The 19184-nt window shown below is 39.2% G+C and overlaps 1 protein-coding gene and 1 long non-coding RNA gene across 4 annotated transcripts in view; one reads left to right on the top strand and one right to left on the bottom strand.

Moving 5' to 3' along the window:
- Positions 1-14: 14 nt before the first annotated feature.
- On the bottom strand, positions 15-12292 carry stom (stomatin). Of its 3 annotated transcripts, XM_055040601.1 has the most exons (11): positions 12144-12292; positions 10383-10444; positions 9581-9711; positions 9167-9201; positions 8811-8920; positions 7008-7080; positions 6290-6372; positions 5395-5598; positions 3962-4096; positions 3091-3295; positions 15-3044 (listed from the first exon to the last, which is right to left on the bottom strand). In XM_055040601.1, exons 1-10 carry the CDS (start codon positions 12196-12198, stop codon positions 3107-3109), a joined length of 1077 nt encoding a protein of 358 aa, XP_054896576.1. In that variant the 5' UTR covers positions 12199-12292; the 3' UTR covers positions 15-3044; positions 3091-3106. The 3 variants fall into 3 exon arrangements, with proteins under 3 accessions (XP_054896576.1, XP_054896577.1, XP_054896578.1); XM_055040602.1 differs by lacking the exons at positions 15-3044; positions 9581-9711; positions 10383-10444 and having other exon boundaries at positions 3051-3295; positions 9167-9199; XM_055040603.1 differs by lacking the exons at positions 15-3044; positions 9167-9201; positions 9581-9711; positions 10383-10444 and having other exon boundaries at positions 3051-3295.
- The window catches only part of LOC129366630 (uncharacterized), a 13281-nt gene continuing 6351 nt past the window's right edge, over positions 12255-19184 (top strand). Inside the window, exon 1 of the long non-coding RNA XR_008606641.1 lies at positions 12255-12345. This is a non-coding gene — a long non-coding RNA (uncharacterized LOC129366630). The remainder of the gene's footprint in view (positions 12346-19184) is intronic.

The raw sequence follows: 19184 nt of genomic DNA, 5'->3' as shown, positions 1-19184 counted from the left end.
CAATCACAAACGTGTCTGTTGATCACATCTTTATTTAAAGTAGTCATGTATATGTTTTATATTTAAAATTATAGCAAACATGAAGGTAAAAAAATAAAATGCAAACATAAACCTGGAACACAACTTCAAATCTGGTATTGTATAAAGTCTTTTTGGCAAATCCTTTTAATTTATGTATTTTTTAAAAACAGTAAACATGTAAATTCTGATACACAAGCCTAAAAATATAAACTGAAAGTCGACAATCACAGAAAACAGTGCGGAGGTTGACCAGCAGGGAGCAGAAGAGCTCAGGTTGAAGGCTTTCCTTCTTCTTGACTCAGTGAAAAAGAAACAATCATCCAGTTGTCAACAGTAACAACATGCAGCAGTAAAACGTAACAGATACTTTTCACAGTGCTACAACAGCACACTGATCAGGCAGAACATTATGACCAGTGACAGTTGAAAGTGAAAAAAACTACATTTTTGAAAGTGCTGGGAAGACCTGATGTAATTCATTTTTCTTATTATGACACAAAAGAAGAGCTCATTTAAAGGTCTAAATATTTAAGAAATCTTAAATGTCACCCAAATTTGTTGCTGACTGAAATTGCAGTACTTTAATGGAATTTAAAATGATTTAAAATGGGCGTGGCCAAACGACTCTATGGTGCTCACTAACCTTAGATTGGCCAACTGGTAAAAACCACAGAGAGATGAGACTTGGTAGAACCATCCAAAATGCCCTAAATCAAACAGGAAGTTGGACATTTTGGATCAAAGGGTCATTTCTAACTTTCCATGCTAAAACATGATAAACTTGAATGACCTCCTAGGGATTTGGAGGTATTGGCTTCCAACTTGGTCAATTTGTTCTGAAGGTTTTGGGGATTAAAGTTATCAATAGTTTGGTTTTTTGTGAGCGTCAGAGGGGCACAGCCAAGCCTCAAAGTTGGTCTTCTCGCCAAACATACTGAACTTTCACACAGACTCCATTACACCGAAGTTGTAAGAAAGATCCGTCTCAGTTGCCCAAAAATCCGATGTGGCCAAAAGCTCCATCATCTAAGTCCCGCCCCCTCACAACAGGAAGCCACTGTTTTTCTGGAAAAGCTTAATCTCTGACCCTCTTGGTTTACTCAACATGATCTTGTGTCAGAGGACAGATTAAAAATTGCTCTCGCTGGATTTAAAGTTCTAATAGTTTTTGCTGGAGGGCGTTGCCATGGCAGGAAGGCGAAGTCAGACATGACGCCGTTGTCATGTTTGGCACCAAACTTGCTATGATCGATTCTAATCCACCAACATTTGGTGGGCGTGGCCCAACTCCCCCCAGGATTCACACCAAATGAAAGGAAAACCACTTCAGTTCAGATCGATGTTTTGTCAATCCACTAAAGCATCCTGGTGAAAAACGGAGGCTGCTACTTCAGGAAGGCGGTCATAATGTAATGGCTGATCTGTGTATTAAATAAGAGCTAAACCTACGGGATGCATAAACCACAAACAGTCGAGCAAACAGGGATGCATGTTATACGTCACAGGTTAATATGAAAGGTAAACGGGTGCTTGGTTTGTTAAAAATATAAATAAATTCTCCCCAGCAGACAGAAGGAGAATAAAAAACAGGTGAGAGGTCGGCAGTGACTTAAGGCTTCTGGCTGAAAGGTTTGTAGCCCCTGATTTTGTAAAAAGTAAGAAAACTGAAGGTTAGATCAAATGAAAGGCACCACTGATGTATGAACTGTTATACTCTGGGTTTAATCTATCAGCGAGTATAAATACTTCAGGTACTCTGGGTTGATCGAAAGCTCTTAGTATCTATGAACAAGCGTCCGAATCCAGCCTGCATACTGGAAACGTTTCATTGTATAAATGGATAATAATTAGCTAATTTATGGAATATAAATGCAGTTCAACATGGAGAACTGCTGCCCATCCTCCATGTTGTTTATTTATACTTAAACTATTACACAGGAAGGGCGAAAGATCTGAAAAGTGTGGCATTCATCTGTATTCTCCCCTAAATTGAATCCATTTTCCAAATCCGTTCGTTACGTCCTCCAGGAGTCAGTTGGCTTCTGAAGTGATCTGTAAACAGACGGCGGTGGCAGCATCATGCTGTGGGGTCATTTTCTACAGATGTTCAGTTACTGGATGAAGCTAGACAACCCTGGGTGAGGGTGAAGAAAGATGCATGCCACACTTTTCAGACCTTCCAGTTGTCTTCCGCTTCATGATTAAACGCCAGCGTACACTGCAAAAACTCAAAATCAGACCAAGTATTTTAGGTTCTATTTCAAATACTCTTGAAATAAGACAAAACTAACTTACAAATTAGTCAGAAATATGAGCTTGTTCTAAGTCAATAATTCCTCAATATTGATTAAAAACTTCTACTTCCACTGGTAGAAGTAGAAGTTCTACCAGTTCTACCTCACCTTGGCTCTCTTACAAGAATAAAATCTTGTAAGTAAAATAATCTGCTAATGGAATTGGACAAATTTTTATCAATATTGAGAAATTGTTTACTTAAAACAAACTCCCATTTCTTGCTTAAAAGTTACTTGAAAGTTGGTTTTGTCCTACATTTACTGTAGAAACTAAATCAAAAATACTTGGTAACATTTTGTGTTTTTACAGTGTTTAATGAAATCGTAACAAAGGGTTTGTGGATGCGAGGAACAGATGAGGAAGAGGAGGAGTGAACAGTTTGGCAAGGCACTGAAAGCGACGAATCAAAAGTTTGTTTTTCAACACCAGTTAACGTGGCACTTTCTCTACTGGGAACTCTGGTTTTGACCTGCTAAAGTTAAAATACTGGATTTAATAGTTGTGTGACCCGCAGCCAACGCCACTGTCATGGCGGCTTTGGAAATCCAAATTCAAAAACATTTTATTGATCCCAAAGGGACATTAAATGTTGTTGTTACTCGCATTAATTCAGATTCTTCAGAGAGTTACTGATGATGTTGGCAGGAGAGATCAGACAGCGAATCTGGGGAAACAGTCATGTCACAACGCCAGGACCGACTGGGAGTGTGTGTGTGTGTGTGTGTGTGTGTGTGTGTGTGTGTGTGTGTGTGTGTGTGTGTGTGTGTGTGTGTGAGGGCGGCGTTCTTCCTCAGCGTTTCATCAGGCTCTGCATCATGTCCATCGGCAGCGGGAAGATGATGGTGGAGTTCTTCTCGGCGGCGATGGTGTTGAGGGTCTGCAGGTAGCGCAGCTGCAGAGCCGACGGGGCCTCAGAGATCACCAGGGACGCCTCCTTCAGGGCCCGCGACGCGTTCATCTCACCCTCCGCCGCGATCACCTGCAGGAGGAAGAGGAGGAGAGCCTTCATCTCACAGGAACTAAAAAAACCCAAAGTTTCTGAACAACAGACACTAAAAGTCCTGGTATTATTGTAAACGCCACAGGAGCAGTTTGGCAAAATCAGTTTAGTGTGGAGCGTTTTCAGACCGTCATGCTGCCACCACCGTGTCTGACTAGGAGAACGTTATGTGTCTCAACGGGCCGCAAAGATCACTTTGTTCTTGTGGGTCAGAGTTTCTCTCCTTACATTGATCATAATGATAAAAATAACTTTAATTAACACTAAATGTTTCTCTGAGCAATGAATCAGTCTTTTACATGGCCCTACATTATATAAAAAGACAATTAGTATGACAACTTTTGTGGATCAATTTAAAGTATTATTTATGTATTTTCTGTTATTGATCTGATTATAACCCCTGCTTAATTATTTATAGAGAATATTTTTACTAACATTAAATGGATTTCCTGAACCTTATATTAAATCCCAATCCGTTCTTTCCTCAGTCAGGATCTAATTGTTGTTTGGCAGGATTAGGATTGATGATGTAACCGTTTTGTGAAGACAGATTAAGATCCATTACTGTTTTCAGAGGAAGTGGGCCTGGATCTGGATCAGACATGAAACATGGCGCCTGGCTGACGGCGCTTCGCTCCGCCTCACCTTGGCTCTGGCCTCGCGACTCGCCTCCGCCTCGGCCGCCATGGCTCTCTGGAGCTGCACCGGCAGCTTCACGTCCTTGATCTCCACGCGCTCCACCTTGATCCCCCAGTCGTCTGTGGCGTCGTCCAGAGTCGACTGGAAGCAGAGACACGGACACACCACGTAGTATCAAACATCGTCCAGCAGGTGGAGCCCTTCAGAGAAGCCGCCTGCTGCTACCCTGCATCTTGGGAGGAAATCTCTGGGCTCCATTCTGGGAAAACTTTGACTGGTCCATCTCACAGTTCAGCAACCCAACAGTTGGAGGAAGCCGGAGACAACCGACAAAGACGCCAGGCTGGGATTTGAACCCAGGACCTCATGTACGACATATTTATTCTAAAACAAAACAGTTACTCCTGTGGTTTTCTCTCTGAGCGTTCACACAGGAAGTGCTCTGGTCCACGGGCGGTGGGATTAATCATACTTAATTTATGAAGCAGTTGTCATACAAACAGAGGCTAAAGGTTAAAACATCCAAACAGACATAAAACCCCCAGAGATGTACACACCGGGAAGCATCAAACATAATTCGAAAAAAAAGTTTATATTAACAAGAAAAGCCTGAGACTCATTTACACAGTAAGACTAAATTCACTGATCAGGTTTCAAGCATTTAAGCTCCTGTAATACTCAGAGTTAGAGGATGTAGTTTGAAAGCAAACAAAGAGTTTTAAGCGTTTATCATTTTTTGACAGTTCTGTGGCTTTAATATTACATTTGTGAGAAATTGAGTGCAACACTGAGGTAACATGAACTTTTTTGCAAAAGCCAAAGTTGACTTTCTGAACTGTTTGAATTAGTTTTTCCCCCCAACATGACAAAGACAGCATTTACGCTAACAGTAGCTTTCTAACTCATTTGGACTCAATAGCTCAAGCTAACTGAATGGTCTGAGTTAAAGGTGATGTTAGCATCACACTCGTGTAAGACAACATAATAATGATACAGTTAAACTAATAAAGATGTATCTGTAGCTATGATCTTCTTGTCTGCCATGCGTAAAGTTCAGTATAAAACCAAGCTGCTGGCTCGGTGGACCTTGCTGGTTTGATTCTGACAGGATGTGGGCGACAGCCTCTTTCTGCTCTGGACCTCCCAGTACTTTTTCTCCATCAGTCTAATATCAGATCAAAAAGGTTCCAGGAAACTCAGAGCAAAACCTCAACAACCAATCAAGCAAAACCACAAGCAGCATAAAGAGGAGAGTTCCCACACACAGAGGCGCTGATGTTCTGCTAATGGCCAGAGCTGAAGGAGGAGACAAGGTTTCACTTTTATACTGCAGCTTATTGATAAGGAATTACTTTAAATTTAACAAATGTGTAAATGCTAAACCCAAAAACCTCATTTAGAACATTTTTGATGAACGGTGGAGGGGTTGTGCGTTCTACCTGCATGCTGTGAGCGATCTCCTCGCGGTCGGACAGGATCTCCGCCAGGTTCTTGGTGCCCAGGACGTTCCTCAGGGTGGTCTGGGCCAGCAGCCGGGTGGCTGCGTCCGCATTGGTGATGTTGGCCACAGCCAGGGTGGCGTTCTGGACCCGGTAGTACACCACGCCGTCAACGCTCACCGTCACCGAGTCTTTAGTCAGAACCTGACAGAACGGGAACGTTTTCAAATGAATTCAACTGAAACATTGAATCATTTCAGTAATTGAATTCAAAAACCGTAATTCACGGTTAAATTCTCATATATTTGACCGTGAATTACTTCTGCTTCTCATTTTTGGTTATAACACCAGACCAATGAAAATGATTTTTAATAAAGAAATGTTTTGTTTCAGTGGGAAAAACTGATAATTATCTGGCAGGGACTCTCCACAAAAGCTAGAGGAATATTGATAAAGCATATTAATGGAAAGTTTAGTGGAAGGAAAAGTGGAGTAGGAAAGGAATGGAGGTTATCACCAGTGTGCTTCTCTGTTGGTGAGCTGTAGACGGAGTAAGAGCTTGAAGAACCGCCACGCCCAGACATATAGTGCTTCACTATCAAACCTGCACCTTTGACCGCAACATGTCTTCCTTCCACTAAACCTTCCATTAATACACTTGGATAAATCATTTTGTAACCAACTTGTTTCTTTCAAAATGACCCTCGCTGTGTTTTCATTGATGCCAGACAGGGGTAGCTGTTACTGTGTCCATCAAAGCAACTTTTTTACACTAAAAATTATTTTTATTTGCTTTGTGTTGCAATTTAATTCACAATAGAGTAAGTAAATTCAGTTCCTAAGCCATAATCACATAAAAATATCAGTAATCAATTGTAAAATAAGCGCATCGTACCTCTTGCGGCGGGATGTCGAAGGTGATGGTTCGCATGTCGACGTTGATGAAGTTGTCAGTGCACGGTAAGATGAAGAACAACCCTGTGGCATCACAAGAACATGAATAAGTTTTTACCAAACCCTGAAGGCGTCATTGTGTAAACACAACAAGAAGAAAACAAATCAGTAAATGTTTGGGAACAGAATGTTTGGGTCACGTTGAACCCTGCTGGTAGAACTGCGGCGCTGCACAGGGACGGACGGACAGATGTCTGCAGCGTTCATTGGCTTGATACAAGCCTGAGCATTTTGGTGCGTTCACGACAAACGCGTCCGACGCACTTTGAATGCAGACGCTTGACATTTTGCTCTATGCATAGACGCGTTTCGCCTGCGTGGAGGAGCGCCAGACACGTCAGCTCTCTGCGCTGGATGCTCTTGATGCGTCAAACGCTCCAAATCACGCCAGGCCTGATGCTCAAAACGCATTCAGTGTGAACGCACCATTAAGGACATCATGATCATATTCAATTATAACGTCCATTAATGAAGGATTGGATGCGTCCGTCCACATGATTCACCAGAAACACGCAGCTGTTCATCCTGATTTAACCAAATAGTCTCTTCTTATATCTTTGGAGCTAAAAATAAGTTTAAATTATTTATTCAGTCAAATGAATTGATGTGAGAACCGGAGGCGTTTATCTGAAGTAAAGAGCCGTTTACACCAGACTTACCTGGTCCTTTGGCTCCTCCTTTCAGAATGCGCCCAAGGCGGAAGATAATGGCTCGCTCATACTCCTTCACTATCTGAACAGCGGAAACAAATAAATAAAAACACAATAAATACAGTCATGGTAATACAGAGACGCTGATTTCATATATGGTTCTTCTTTTTTTACCCAGTCTTAACTATGTATATATTGTGATCCATCTTAGACAGAAAAGAACCACCAGGATCTTCCGGTTCTGATCATCATCAGTGAGCGCCTCTACAGAGTCCTTTGTTTTTCCACAAAGCAGGAGATCCTGAATAAATCAATTGATTAATTGATCACCAGCTGGTGTGCCGGAGATCAAATGTTGCTGCGCAGCCGTCCAGAAGGGTTAGACGGCCATTTTGGAACAACTTCAACCCAAATATTTGGCTGAAAGAGATTCCAGGAAGGTGGGAAAGTTGGAATGTCTCCAGGAGTGAAAATCAACAAATTCATCAGTTTAAAGAAACTTCAACACCAGAGGCTCGTCTCAGACGCTGCACTGTAAAAACTACTTAGTAAAGACTTACCAAGTAGATTTTGTCTAGTCTCTGGTACAAATATCTTATTGCACATAAATTAAATATTAAAGTAACTTATCAGTAAGATATAGAGGCTTGTTTTAAGTAAGCAATTCCTTGATATTGATAACATTCTGTTGCCAGATTGTTTCACTTATAAATTGTCTTGTTATAAGTAACTTTATCTGCCAATAAAAACAATTTTTTCACCAATAATAAGAAATTATTGACTTGAAACGGATTATTTTATTTGTCATGTTATGAGTGAAATAATCTACCAATGGAGCTAGAACTTCTTCAAGATCCGATAAATTGCTGATAAGTTACTTGTAAGTTAGTTTTATTTCAAGTGGTCTACGATATTCACACTAGAAATGAGACTAAAAATACTTAGTTAGCAGGTTAGAGGTTAAAGTTTATGACAGGATGATTAGAAATCAGATGAAGACGCTGAGTTTGGAACGGCTGGAGGAGCTTTAAAAAAAACTAAATTGGCAAAACATCTGGATCAGAGTCCTGTGGATGATGGGACCCAATGAACTCCTCAGAGTCTGGAGTTCGGTCCAAACCGGGTCAATAGTCCTGGAAACATTGTGTGGATCAAGATGTTCAAGCGTCTCCATCAAAGTTCAGACTTTAATCTGGTGTAAACGCTGCTGTGGGACCCCGACTGAACCACAAACCGCACAGAACAGCAGCATATTCAGGGTAAACCAATCACTGAACAGCAGCACAAAACGTCCTGCAGACTGTTTTCAGACGCAGTAGGGGGAGGTCGGCCATGTTGTTCATCTGGTAAAATTTTACAGTAAATACACAACTGTTGGCTCCAATTACAAGAAACTTTGAGGAGCTAACACACAATACCATGAGCTGAGTCAGAATGGTTTCCTCCATTACATCACTGCGGAGGACTTTTATCATTTAACAGATTAAATGTCTTTAATTAGATTTAGCGTTGTTCCAATAAATTAAAATTCCCCCAAACTATCCATATTTTCTGATAGTTTATTTTCTCCACTTTTTGTTCCATGACAATCCAAAAAAAGAAGATGGTTAAAAGCAGGGTAGTGACACAAATCACACTTCTTTGCATGACTGAACTCCCCAAGAAGCGCTTTAAAGGGGTCTGTTTTTAGGAGCGATAATTACTGTGACACAGTCTTAGTGATACAGTCGTCTTTACAGTCTTTATAATGTGGTGATAAACCTTTTAGTCCATTTCACCCAGATCTGTTTGCTTAATTAATGAGCCGCTGACCTTAATGCACATCCATATGGAGATGGGGAGAGTGACCAGCATCAGCATGAGGGAGAGTCCAACCAGCAGCCAGCCGCACAGGCCGATGCCAGAGTCCGAGTTCTCCAGAGCTGGGAGGAAGACACACACACACACATACACACACACGTACGCACACATGTTGTGAAACAGTCATCAATTTATCAGCTTATCACCAAACATTCTCTGTAATCAAGTCATGAATGTTGTCTCTTTCTAACACCTCTAAAGCATTTGTTTGTTCGGGTTAGTCGGGTTTCCTGTCACAGCAGAGCCAAACCCAGACACTCATGGTTACTGACGACGACATTCACCCAGATGGCGGATCAGATCCCTACCTTCAACATCCTGCGAACTGTAACGGCCCGGACCTACAGGCAAAGTAAACCAAACACAAATCAAAACACTGTCCTGCCACTAGCCCAGCAGATCTTAAGGGTGCTAGTGCAGAAACCAGAGACCAGCAGGTTTCATTTTACTGGAGGTAAACAGAAACACACTGGAATTTAGAAAAATGTAAACAGTGGACATAATTTCTGAAAGTGAACATGAATAATTTAAAGTATCCACCATGAAGTATGACTGAAATGACTTCTGCTTAAAGCTTTATTTGATTAAAACATTAGAACAGAAATCCTGATACGCTTTGATTTTTTGAAAGTCTGAATATGTCACAATGGCGACGTCTGGAAGGAGAGCAATCTGAAAACACTGACAATTAAATTCAGAAATCCTCATCCATCTACTCAACTTTTAAACTGCAGGATGTGAGTGGGGCATTTTGGGTTTCTTCCCAGCAGCCTGCTGGTGGTTGGACCTGTCCCTCCTGAACCAGTTGTTGTAACTCAACCAGGTTTGCTTTCACATACATCCTCACTGCTGTCTGTGAAGTGCAACACTTTGTCAAGTAGGAAAACACCCACCAAACCCCAAAGCTCACACCTCTGACCTTCGCAGGTCGGACGGCGTTTCCCTCCACATGTAACAACAAGGGTCAACAGATTTCTGTTTCACTTTTGTCACATGAAATCTCTAAAATTGTGGATTTTTCTTCCTTTCTGATTCAGGCCATGTTGGTAAACTTTCACTGTGAATAATAAAACTCAAACATTAACCAGCATCTTCACAACGTGCTGGTTTTGTTTTCTCTCTAGTTTCACTCAACACAAATTGTTTTTCAGGTGATTTTTTATTGAAAAATCCCCTGATGTGGATTGAAACTGATGTGGTCAGCTTTAATTTTTAGGCTCACATGTGACACCTTCTCAGATCAGATTATGACAAACTAAAGTTATTCCACACTCGGCTGAGAAATTTAAGGTGTATAAATCTGACTTAATCATAAGCTTTCTATTTATTTGACGTTACTGTGGGGGATCAACTCCATAAAAATCAAAAACATTGTGTCATAAATTAATAGTCATATGATCAAGCAATGATTATTTTATAGATATGAACAAATTACAAATCATGCTATTGACCTTTTGAAAATAAATAATATTTTATAAATGACTAATTTGCTGTTCCTACACTAATGCCTAATTCTAGACCAACCTGTTGCTTTTCCCTGTCTGTCCTGGTTCTTCTCTTCCTGTCCTTTTTCTCCAACCTCACAGCTGAATGACATGAACTTTATGTTAAGTGGGTTTGAAACACAGAGCAGTCACCCACATATAACAAAACATAAGTTACTATCTGTTTTTGAATAACAGTTACTGACTGGACAGTGAACGTGATCAGATTTATTAGGTATGTGTCCACCAATGCAGCGTCATAATGAGTGAGGATATTTAAAACACAAGTTTATCTCTGCCAAGCTCCAAGGTTGCAAACATTTTAAAAAGACTTCAATAAATATTAATGCTTAGCCTGGTGGGGCACAAGTAAAGCCTGGAGGGCCGCCAGGCTTATAATACCCTGGGGGAGACCCTGAGTTTTATCATTTATCTTACTTATAATTCATTATCCATATAGTCTAAACGACCAAATGACTACAAACAAGATCCTTTACTATTCATATTAATGCTCGTCTTATGGCAGGACAACAGTGACCTTTCATTTTATGAGATGCTTAAGCTAACCTGAATATCTACAATATTTACATGCCTCTCCATTATGCACTGAAATAACTTACCTTCTGTCTGTCAACCTGTTTGAGTAACCTTGTTTTCCCTGTAACATTTTCAATACTGGTTTTTTTTCTACCCAGGAGGGATGACTACTCTAATCAATGCAGTGCCTCTGCCTCCACTATTGATCACATTACTAACACATACACAGACGGCTGTTAAATGCAGAAAATGTTGACTATAAAATATTTTTTTCATCATTGTTCTAAAGAATGCTCCAATGTTTCTGGCGCCCCTTCCTCCGGCAGCTACCACCGACATTTAGTGGGTGTTTACATCCCTGCTGGTGTTTTATTTTTAACTTTTTGGAAATAGTTTGTTCTTTAATGCAAAAATACGCATGCATATACTTATTTTAATCAGTTGCACATTAATTCGATGTTATTTCTATGTAGTTTTTTTCTTACTTTTGTCGTATTTTTACAGTATTGTCTTTGTGTAAACCTACATGCATCCTCTACCTGTCACTTTGCTGCTGCTACACCTGAATTAATCCCCATTGAAGGACAATAAAATATGTGTGTACTTCATGTACTCCATATAAATGCTAACATCTGCTGTCCGAGCAGGTACGAAACGACCAAAACTGTGAAAGAACAAAATGGCGGCGGGATGATGGGGAAGTAGCCAGAAAATTAGAACGTCAAATACGTTGAAACTGATGCCGCTTTGCATTGGCACTCTTAAAGTGACTCTGGGTTTAAATGGCTGCCGTTTCTAATGCGATCAATATTGATTATTAGAAACAACACAAACTGACCCCACCCGTCATTAACGCTAATCCCATTTAATTTTAATAATAGTAGTCTGGCACATATAAATAAACGATACACAGTCACACCTATTTCCTTCACTTTAAATAAGTCCAAACAACCAATATGTTATTCATATTAGAGCACATTTAATTCCTAGTACGAAACAACAACAACTTCGCTTTTCCATTTTGGGGAAACGACAGGCAGCTAACGGCTGTTAACGTTGTTTAGCACTGAGCTAACAATTAAGTCCACTGGTTCATTTGTTAAAATATCACCACCTTTAGCATCGTGTGAAAGGAAAACTCTAGAAATGAACCGAGATGGAAGGTAGCATGTCGCCGAGGCAACATCCTGAAAACCGTTAAACCGCCGTTAAGACGGACCCGGACGTCTTAACGGCAGGTCGGGAAAACGGACCGAAGCCTCACCGGTCTGGCGATCTCTCCTTTTGGACTCGTTCACCGAAACGCCCTGGTCGTCCATAACGGTTCAGAGCGACGGCGGAGAAACGCTGGGAAACACGGCTCGACGGGGAGAAGCGGCTTCAACGCAAACACCGACTTCGCCCTGGAATTTGTTTTACAGGCGTAATGACGTAAGCACGCACGTTTCGTGGCGTTTACAAGCCAGGTAATTAAAGGCATTTAACTGATTCAAAAACGAAAAAACTAAAGCTCATATGCTTCATATATATATAATTGTTTATTTTGTATAAATATACAAAATAAATAATTTTGTTCATGTTTATGATTCTGCCTTATAGCTAAAGAAAAATATAAAAAAGCATATAATTTAATGCCGAAAGAAAATACCTGGGTTTGTAGATCACTTAATAAACTTTGGTTTTATTTCCCAACTTATTTCAGTAAAACTGACTGAATTGTTGTATTTTTATTGACAAATTAAGTTGAAAGCAACAAAATGAGCTTAATGAAAGATGGCCTCCATTTTAGGACAATTTTGCTTCGTCTGCATCTGTTGGGATGGGCTGGCCTCACTGAAAATTTCACCCAAGTCTATTTTTAAGTGTATCTGTGCTGGTACAGCAACATTGTGCTGTTTTCAAGCATAACAGGGTATATTTGGTGTTTCAACTGTTAAAATAGGCACTTATTGAAGGAAACTCAAGTATCTAATTATTCACATAGAGTTGTACAGTTGTGAGGAAAATGTTATAGCTGTTAATCAACCTCCTGTACGCGGTGATTAATATGCTCATGGTGGAAAAACAACTTACAGTTACAGGAAAACTGTTTATCTGCCATCATGGGTGGCTATGCTAACTAGCATTAGCATTTTCAGGCTATGTTGTGGTGAACCAGCTGTAGTTTAGCAGAAAGTTTCTGACCAATGGCAATTTTAACAGATATCTATAAACCTTATTTTCTTTCATAAAAGTTACGTCCTGCAAGGTGTGTACGAAGGATTTCTCTTCTCACAGGACTGCTATTTTTAGTGAGGATGTAAAAACAGGCCGTGTTTATTTTTAGAGCTTCCCCACATGCTAGAGGTGCAGAGAGAGCAAATGAAGTCCTTCAAATGCAGCAGCTGATTTCTGAATTTACCAGCTCTGTGGTTCAACTAATCTATTTATACCAGAGCCTGGCAGCGAGCCTCACAAAGTCACAGAAGAAGCTCCCATCCATTGTCAGCAACAAGTTTAAACTGGTTGTGCTACATGTTTATTTGTGTATCTTCAGCAAAAAGGGAATTAAAATGGTTTCATCTGTTTAGAAGAAAAACAACATTAGTGGCAAAGTAAGAAAAACAATGGAAGCTTGAAAAACAGACTTCATGGTGCTTCAGTTATTATTTATCAAAGGAAGCTTTAAATTTATCCTTGACTTAAAGAAATCCTGTTTATAGTTTTCCAGACAGTAGAAACACACAAAAACAAATTACTAAAGTTTTTTTTGTACTGTTGCAATTATTAAACAATCTCCTCTCCAGTTCAACCATATAAATGGAGACACATTGTTGATGTTACCATTATAAAATAACTTGCAAGTAAGAATTGGCAAAGATCAACGTGATCTTCACAGCAGTTCTCCCAAAATGAAGGAAATCGCCCCAGATAAATTGGCACATCCATAAAAATTGGGTGTAAATTGATCCCCATGATGATTGTTTGTCAACTTCTGCCTGGAACTGAATGAGTTTCAACAGGATCATTTGTGTCTTCAACAGACAATTATGTCTTAAATCCTCTTTATGCAAGAAACTGAAGATTACATTTTATTATTAGGAAGCACAATATTGTACCAAAAAAGCTGGTTGCCTTACAGACTCAGAGTTTATGATAGTTGTGGCTAAATTTGGACAGAAGACAAGAAGCAGTCATTGTGTCAGAGTTAATACATCCTGGAATATCAACCAGTGGCTGCTTACACATCCACTTTATAAAAGTTTAATCTCTTACAGTTCAGCATAAGCTGGAGGTAAAAGTTTAATGAATAAATAAATAATTAAGCGGAAAGCTGTGCTCTGCACCGAGACGCATGATTAACAGGAGCTTTCCTCTTCTACAGCCGACTTCGACATCTGGCAGATTGAAGCTGAGGATATTATGAGCCAGGTTGTGTCAGTGAGTCTGGATAAGAAACAAATAAACAACTTAAAAACACAATAAACACGAAGAGGAGAGCGAGACACTAAGATCTCATTTCTAAGGATCTGATAGAGAATTTGAAACTGAGACTGAAGAGCTTATTTTGAGATTCAGTGAAACTTGAACATTACTAATATGCAGTCACACTGTTTCTGTATTCCCATCTATGCTGGAATATAAAGAAAAATATAGGTCAGAATTAGGCGAGTTACTTTTTCACATTTAGTTTTTCCCATGAATAAGAATCATCTGATCAACGGAGCATTAAAATGTGATGTTTATGTGTTTCACTGAGTGGTTAAATAATCATCAGACAAATTACAGAATATTTTCAGACTTCTCCATCAACTCCCCGCCATGAAATCTACAAGAGATAAGAAAATTATTCAAAATAGACGAACGTCCAGATGGTTATTTATAAAAATATTAGAAGCTAAGATTTTTTTTTGTCTCTTTCTTAGAAATTTGTTCACAAAGACAAAACCAAAATATATGAGCGTTTTTAGAGTGAATAATTCTCTAATATTGGTGAAAAAGTGATAGCAGACTAACTGATAAAATAAATTTCTCCCATGTTATAAGTGAAATAATCTGCCAGTGATTTTTTAAAATGACTATTAAGGAATTACTGACTTAAAACGAACTCCTAAATCTTGCTAAAAAGTTCCTTGTAGTTTAGTTTTGTTCAATGTACTAACATATTTGCATTAGAAATAGTGTAAATACATGGAGAGGTTTTGTGTTTGCTTCTCTACGAGTTACTCCAGTGCAGTGGTGATTCCTTTTAGCTGCAGTGTAGAATTACGTTCATCACCAGCTGCATTTATGGCACATAATAGCTAAAAGCTTCATCAAGGCTTCAAGTCTTTCAAGTTGTCTCTTCCTTATTCTCTGAATTGGCTTTGAGCTGGAAACTATAAAATCTAAAACGTGAAAACGCTCATTTTGTGGTGGGCATGAAGAAATATACTTGATTATAGTGAAGGAAAAAAAGTTTAAAATTTTCACTTTAAATCCAAATAAGCTGCTGCAGGTTGCATAGCTCTACATCTTTGAAAAGCAGAAGTAGAACCTCCTGCACAACCAAGATTGCAGTTGCAGATGTGGGTTGCAAGGTAACCCACATCTTGTGCACAGTCACATCCACTGGTTGAAATGGCATTATAAAAGTTTAATCTCTTACAGTTAGGAGGTAAGATGTGCACAGTCAGAAGATTAAATATTATGTGAAATTGACTTTTTTTTAGCTTTATAAAGTGTTGCTGAAACGTTTCTCTCATTCTTTCATGCATTTTTGAGAAATTCTTTCATCTTCATGGCAACAATTCAGCTGTGCAAAACGCCTGGGTGGACCAAGCCCCGCCTTCTGGGACGAAGCTCCTCCTCGGAGCCGCAGTTTCTTAGCTTCTGAGCTCCCCCCTCATAGAAGCAGCTCCCCCACTTGGCTCCTTCAGACTATCCAGCAGCAATTAGCAAACACCTGGTGGAACTGCTGAGCTTATAATAGAAGCTACTTCTCAGTGAAACCAGCTCCTCCATTAGAAAGTTATGTTATGATGACTTCCTGAAGGTGGATTTTCAGAAAAACCAGGACCTTTTTAAAGAGACAGCAGCCCAATTTCAAATCACCAAGTCAAATTAACATTTCTACAACTGAAGGTAAAATAGTTACTTGACTGTGCCATAAAATGGCGCTATGTGGCTGGAAAACACAGAATACTGGCCCGTTAACGATTGGTAGGTGTTTGAAATGGCTCGTTTTCCAGACACCAAACATTAACTTATTGCCAAAAAGTGCCCTGGTGGTTTTTCTAAGCGCTTGAACTGTTTTTAGAAGCAGTTAAGATCCAAAAGGAAGTATAAAAAAGTGAAAAAAAATCATATTTTTTGACTACAGGTCCCCTTTATAGTGCCTCCTGTAAAAGTCACTATATGTCTCTCAAAGCCTGGGAACATTTGGACCCTCCAGAAACAGCTGGAGAGTTGCTGGGCAAAGAAACGCCTGCATTTCCTGAATGAACCCATTATGCCCTCCATTCATGGACACAGAATGTAAAAAAAGAATTGTAAAAACATCTAAAAATTAAAAACATATATCCTATTGCAGAAACTGGGTTTGATTCAAAAATCTCCATGGTAACCCACATTAATGAAGCTGTCAGTGCAACCCTGTGGAAATACAAGCCTGCAAATAGTTTCAACAAAGACGAAAGCCACTGTAAACACAATAATGAGGAAGCCTATTGGCAAATGTTTGGAAACACCGGGATGAATGAACGCCTGGCAGGAATCCAAGTCAAACTCTCTGCGTGGATCTGCAGCTGCGCCGACAGCCAGGCAAAGCTGTGCATCTTTCATTAGCTCTCTTCAAGCCACTCTGGTTGAATCAGTGGGTTCGACATGGCGAGGCTGATCGAAACAGACGTGTACTAGGTGTAAAATCATTTAGCAAACATTAATACAGTACCAGCTAAACAGTGGCTGGCTGCATTCTGCGTCAGGTCAGATCCCAACCATGTGTTCGGAGCAGCGAGCGAAGATAACGCTGTTTCCTCGCTACCGTTTCCACGGATCTCACTAATTTCATTTCTTGTGAGTCAGTGGGAAGAAAGTCGGATCTGCCCCGGAGCAGCTTCTGCAGCGCATTAAGGGATGAGCAGGAGGTTCTGGAGGGGAGCGGCTTTCACCAAACCAGAAATGCTTTGACTAAAAAATATTCAGGAATCTGTTTGAAGCTAATAATCTTTTGGTTTTACATCAATTAACAAAACATTCATGTTTATTTTTTCTTATCTTGCAACTGAATTTGCTTTAGGCTAAAGGAACAACAAAAAGGCTCCCAAGATCCAAAGCTTCAAGTCCAGTAATGTTCATCCACTGGCTTCCTGATGTTGTTTTCATCCAGTTACTAGCAAATAAGACCATGAAATATGAAGCTCCAGAGCTGGAGAAACAGGTTCAGACACTTCCTGTTTACATGTCTCATGTTTCACATCGGCTGTTTTCTTCATTTAATTGTTGAAACAGTGGGTTTTGAATTGAAATTGATCAGGACTCAACCTGTTTTATATGAATGTAACAGTACTGCTACAGTGTAGAAGAGAAGAGTTAATCAAAATCCATGTTTTTCATGGATTGTATTGTTTATTTAAAACGTTTTGAATCTGGGGAGCCTGCACCAATAAAACCCAGACTAATGAACACGGATCTGAATTTCCAATATCAAAACTTTGTTGTATACCAAGTATTTTTGTCTACATTCTGGTACTAATATATTAGTACACATGAAATAAGACAAGATTGTCTTGCAAGTAACTTTTCAGCAAGAAAACTTGTTGTGAGTCAATAATTTTTTTAATATTGATTAAAGAAGTTCTAGTTGGCCTCCCTGTTTTTTGCATTGTGGGCCAGTCGTGTTATTTATGCCTCTGGTTGCCGAGGCATAAATAACACGCAGCAGGAAGTGGTAGGTGGACTGGTTTTCCCTCCGGCTCCTCTGTGCTGCTCCATCTTGTGGTTGGTCCTTGGTAAAGCGGCATCGGACTGAAGATATATTTCATATTTTCCAGAGTTTTCAGGGCCTTTAATTCAGGTTTTTAAATTAAAAGTATCAAATTTTACTATAAATTTAATACAAATATTGCTACTTGGTCAGGCTTTAAATATGGAATAACGGATGATGGGATGTAAACTAAAGCCTGGAGAAAAATATATTTTTGTACTAGATTGTCTTATTTTCACATTTAGTTTATTTAGGATCCACATTTAAGTACAGCAATGCTGCTGCTATTCTTACAGTAGCTACTTTTTCAAATGTGGGTAATGTAAAACAACACAATTTTGCAATTGCTGTGTTTCCATCTAATAAGAAAAGTAAAAAAATAAGTTTGTTCACGCAACAAATCATTAAAAACATGCCATGCCATCATCTTCTATCCACTTCCTGCTGTTGTCTTCTTTGTCATTTCTGCCAGTAGTAACATCCTGTTGTTGATCATGTGACTTGTGTGATGAGTAAAAAGTATTTTCACTGCAATTTTACAAAATACACTAATTCTGATACACCAAAGAAGAAAAATACCTCACCCTAGCGCACAATTCAATTTTTTTAATCAAAAATTGTGGATAAAGTGGTGGAGGAGCTTGACGCTTTTCACAGATTATCTGTTTCACACGTTGACTGGTGTATTAGTATCATTGTAAATTGATATTATTGATATTTTCTAGAAAAAAATATGGATTTTTCAAATCCTTTTCGCAACATTCAAAATGATGAAAAACTAAGAAATTTGCAGATTGATCTCAGTAAAAATCTCAGAAAATTGTAAACTTTTGAAACTCAGACATGTTCACGTTTATTTATTTTTTTTAATAAAATTATCTGAGATATTTTAATCTCTGATATTTTAATCTAAAAATTTTGGATTTTCTTTCTCTTGCACATTTTTGACTTTTGCATTTCGACATTTCCGTGTCTTTTCACCTCACCTTGTTGGTGGTAATTTACACCTCATTTTACATACCATACTATCACAACTGTGACAGTTTTAATAAATATGGAATAAACAGACAATCGTAAAAGTTACATACTGTAACTTTAATGAAAGAAATTAATTTTAAATTATTAATGACTAAAATCCTTTAAAATAGCTTTGAGTTGCGTCATTCCATTAAAATAGGACGTATCTGTGTAGAAACGGCTCCCTGTTCAGCTGATGTGGACACAAACAAGACTTTAATCTACAGCTGAGCGAATCCCAGTTTCCCTCCTGACCAACTGCAGAACAGCAAACTATCCCAAACTGTCTAAACACAGACTGCTGTGTGTGCTTTCTCTCTCTCTCTCTCTCTCTCTCTCTCT

The sequence above is a fragment of the Poeciliopsis prolifica genome, unplaced genomic scaffold (genome assembly GCF_027474105.1).
Source record: "Poeciliopsis prolifica strain line A6 unplaced genomic scaffold, Auburn_PproV2 SCAFFOLD015, whole genome shotgun sequence".
Classification (NCBI taxonomy): Eukaryota; Metazoa; Chordata; class Actinopteri; order Cyprinodontiformes; family Poeciliidae; genus Poeciliopsis; species Poeciliopsis prolifica.
The sequence above is the reverse complement of the archived record's forward strand: the minus strand, read 5'-3'. Positions and strand labels throughout refer to the sequence as shown.

What these genes read in the sequence shown, in the direction of transcription:
- stom (XM_055040601.1), bottom strand. Translation starts at nt 12,198, where the DNA reads ATGGACGACCAGGGCGTTTCGGTGAACGAGTCCAAAAGGAGAGATCGC. An exon ending in CAGTTCGCAGGATGTTGAAG is followed by an intron (nt 8,921 to 9,166) that starts GTAGGGATCTGA and finishes TCTTCCTCCCAG; the next exon opens with CTCTGGAGAACTCGGACTCT. An exon ending in CCATATGGATGTGCATTAAG is followed by an intron (nt 7,081 to 8,810) that starts GTCAGCGGCTCA and finishes TCCGCTGTTCAG; the next exon opens with ATAGTGAAGGAGTATGAGCG.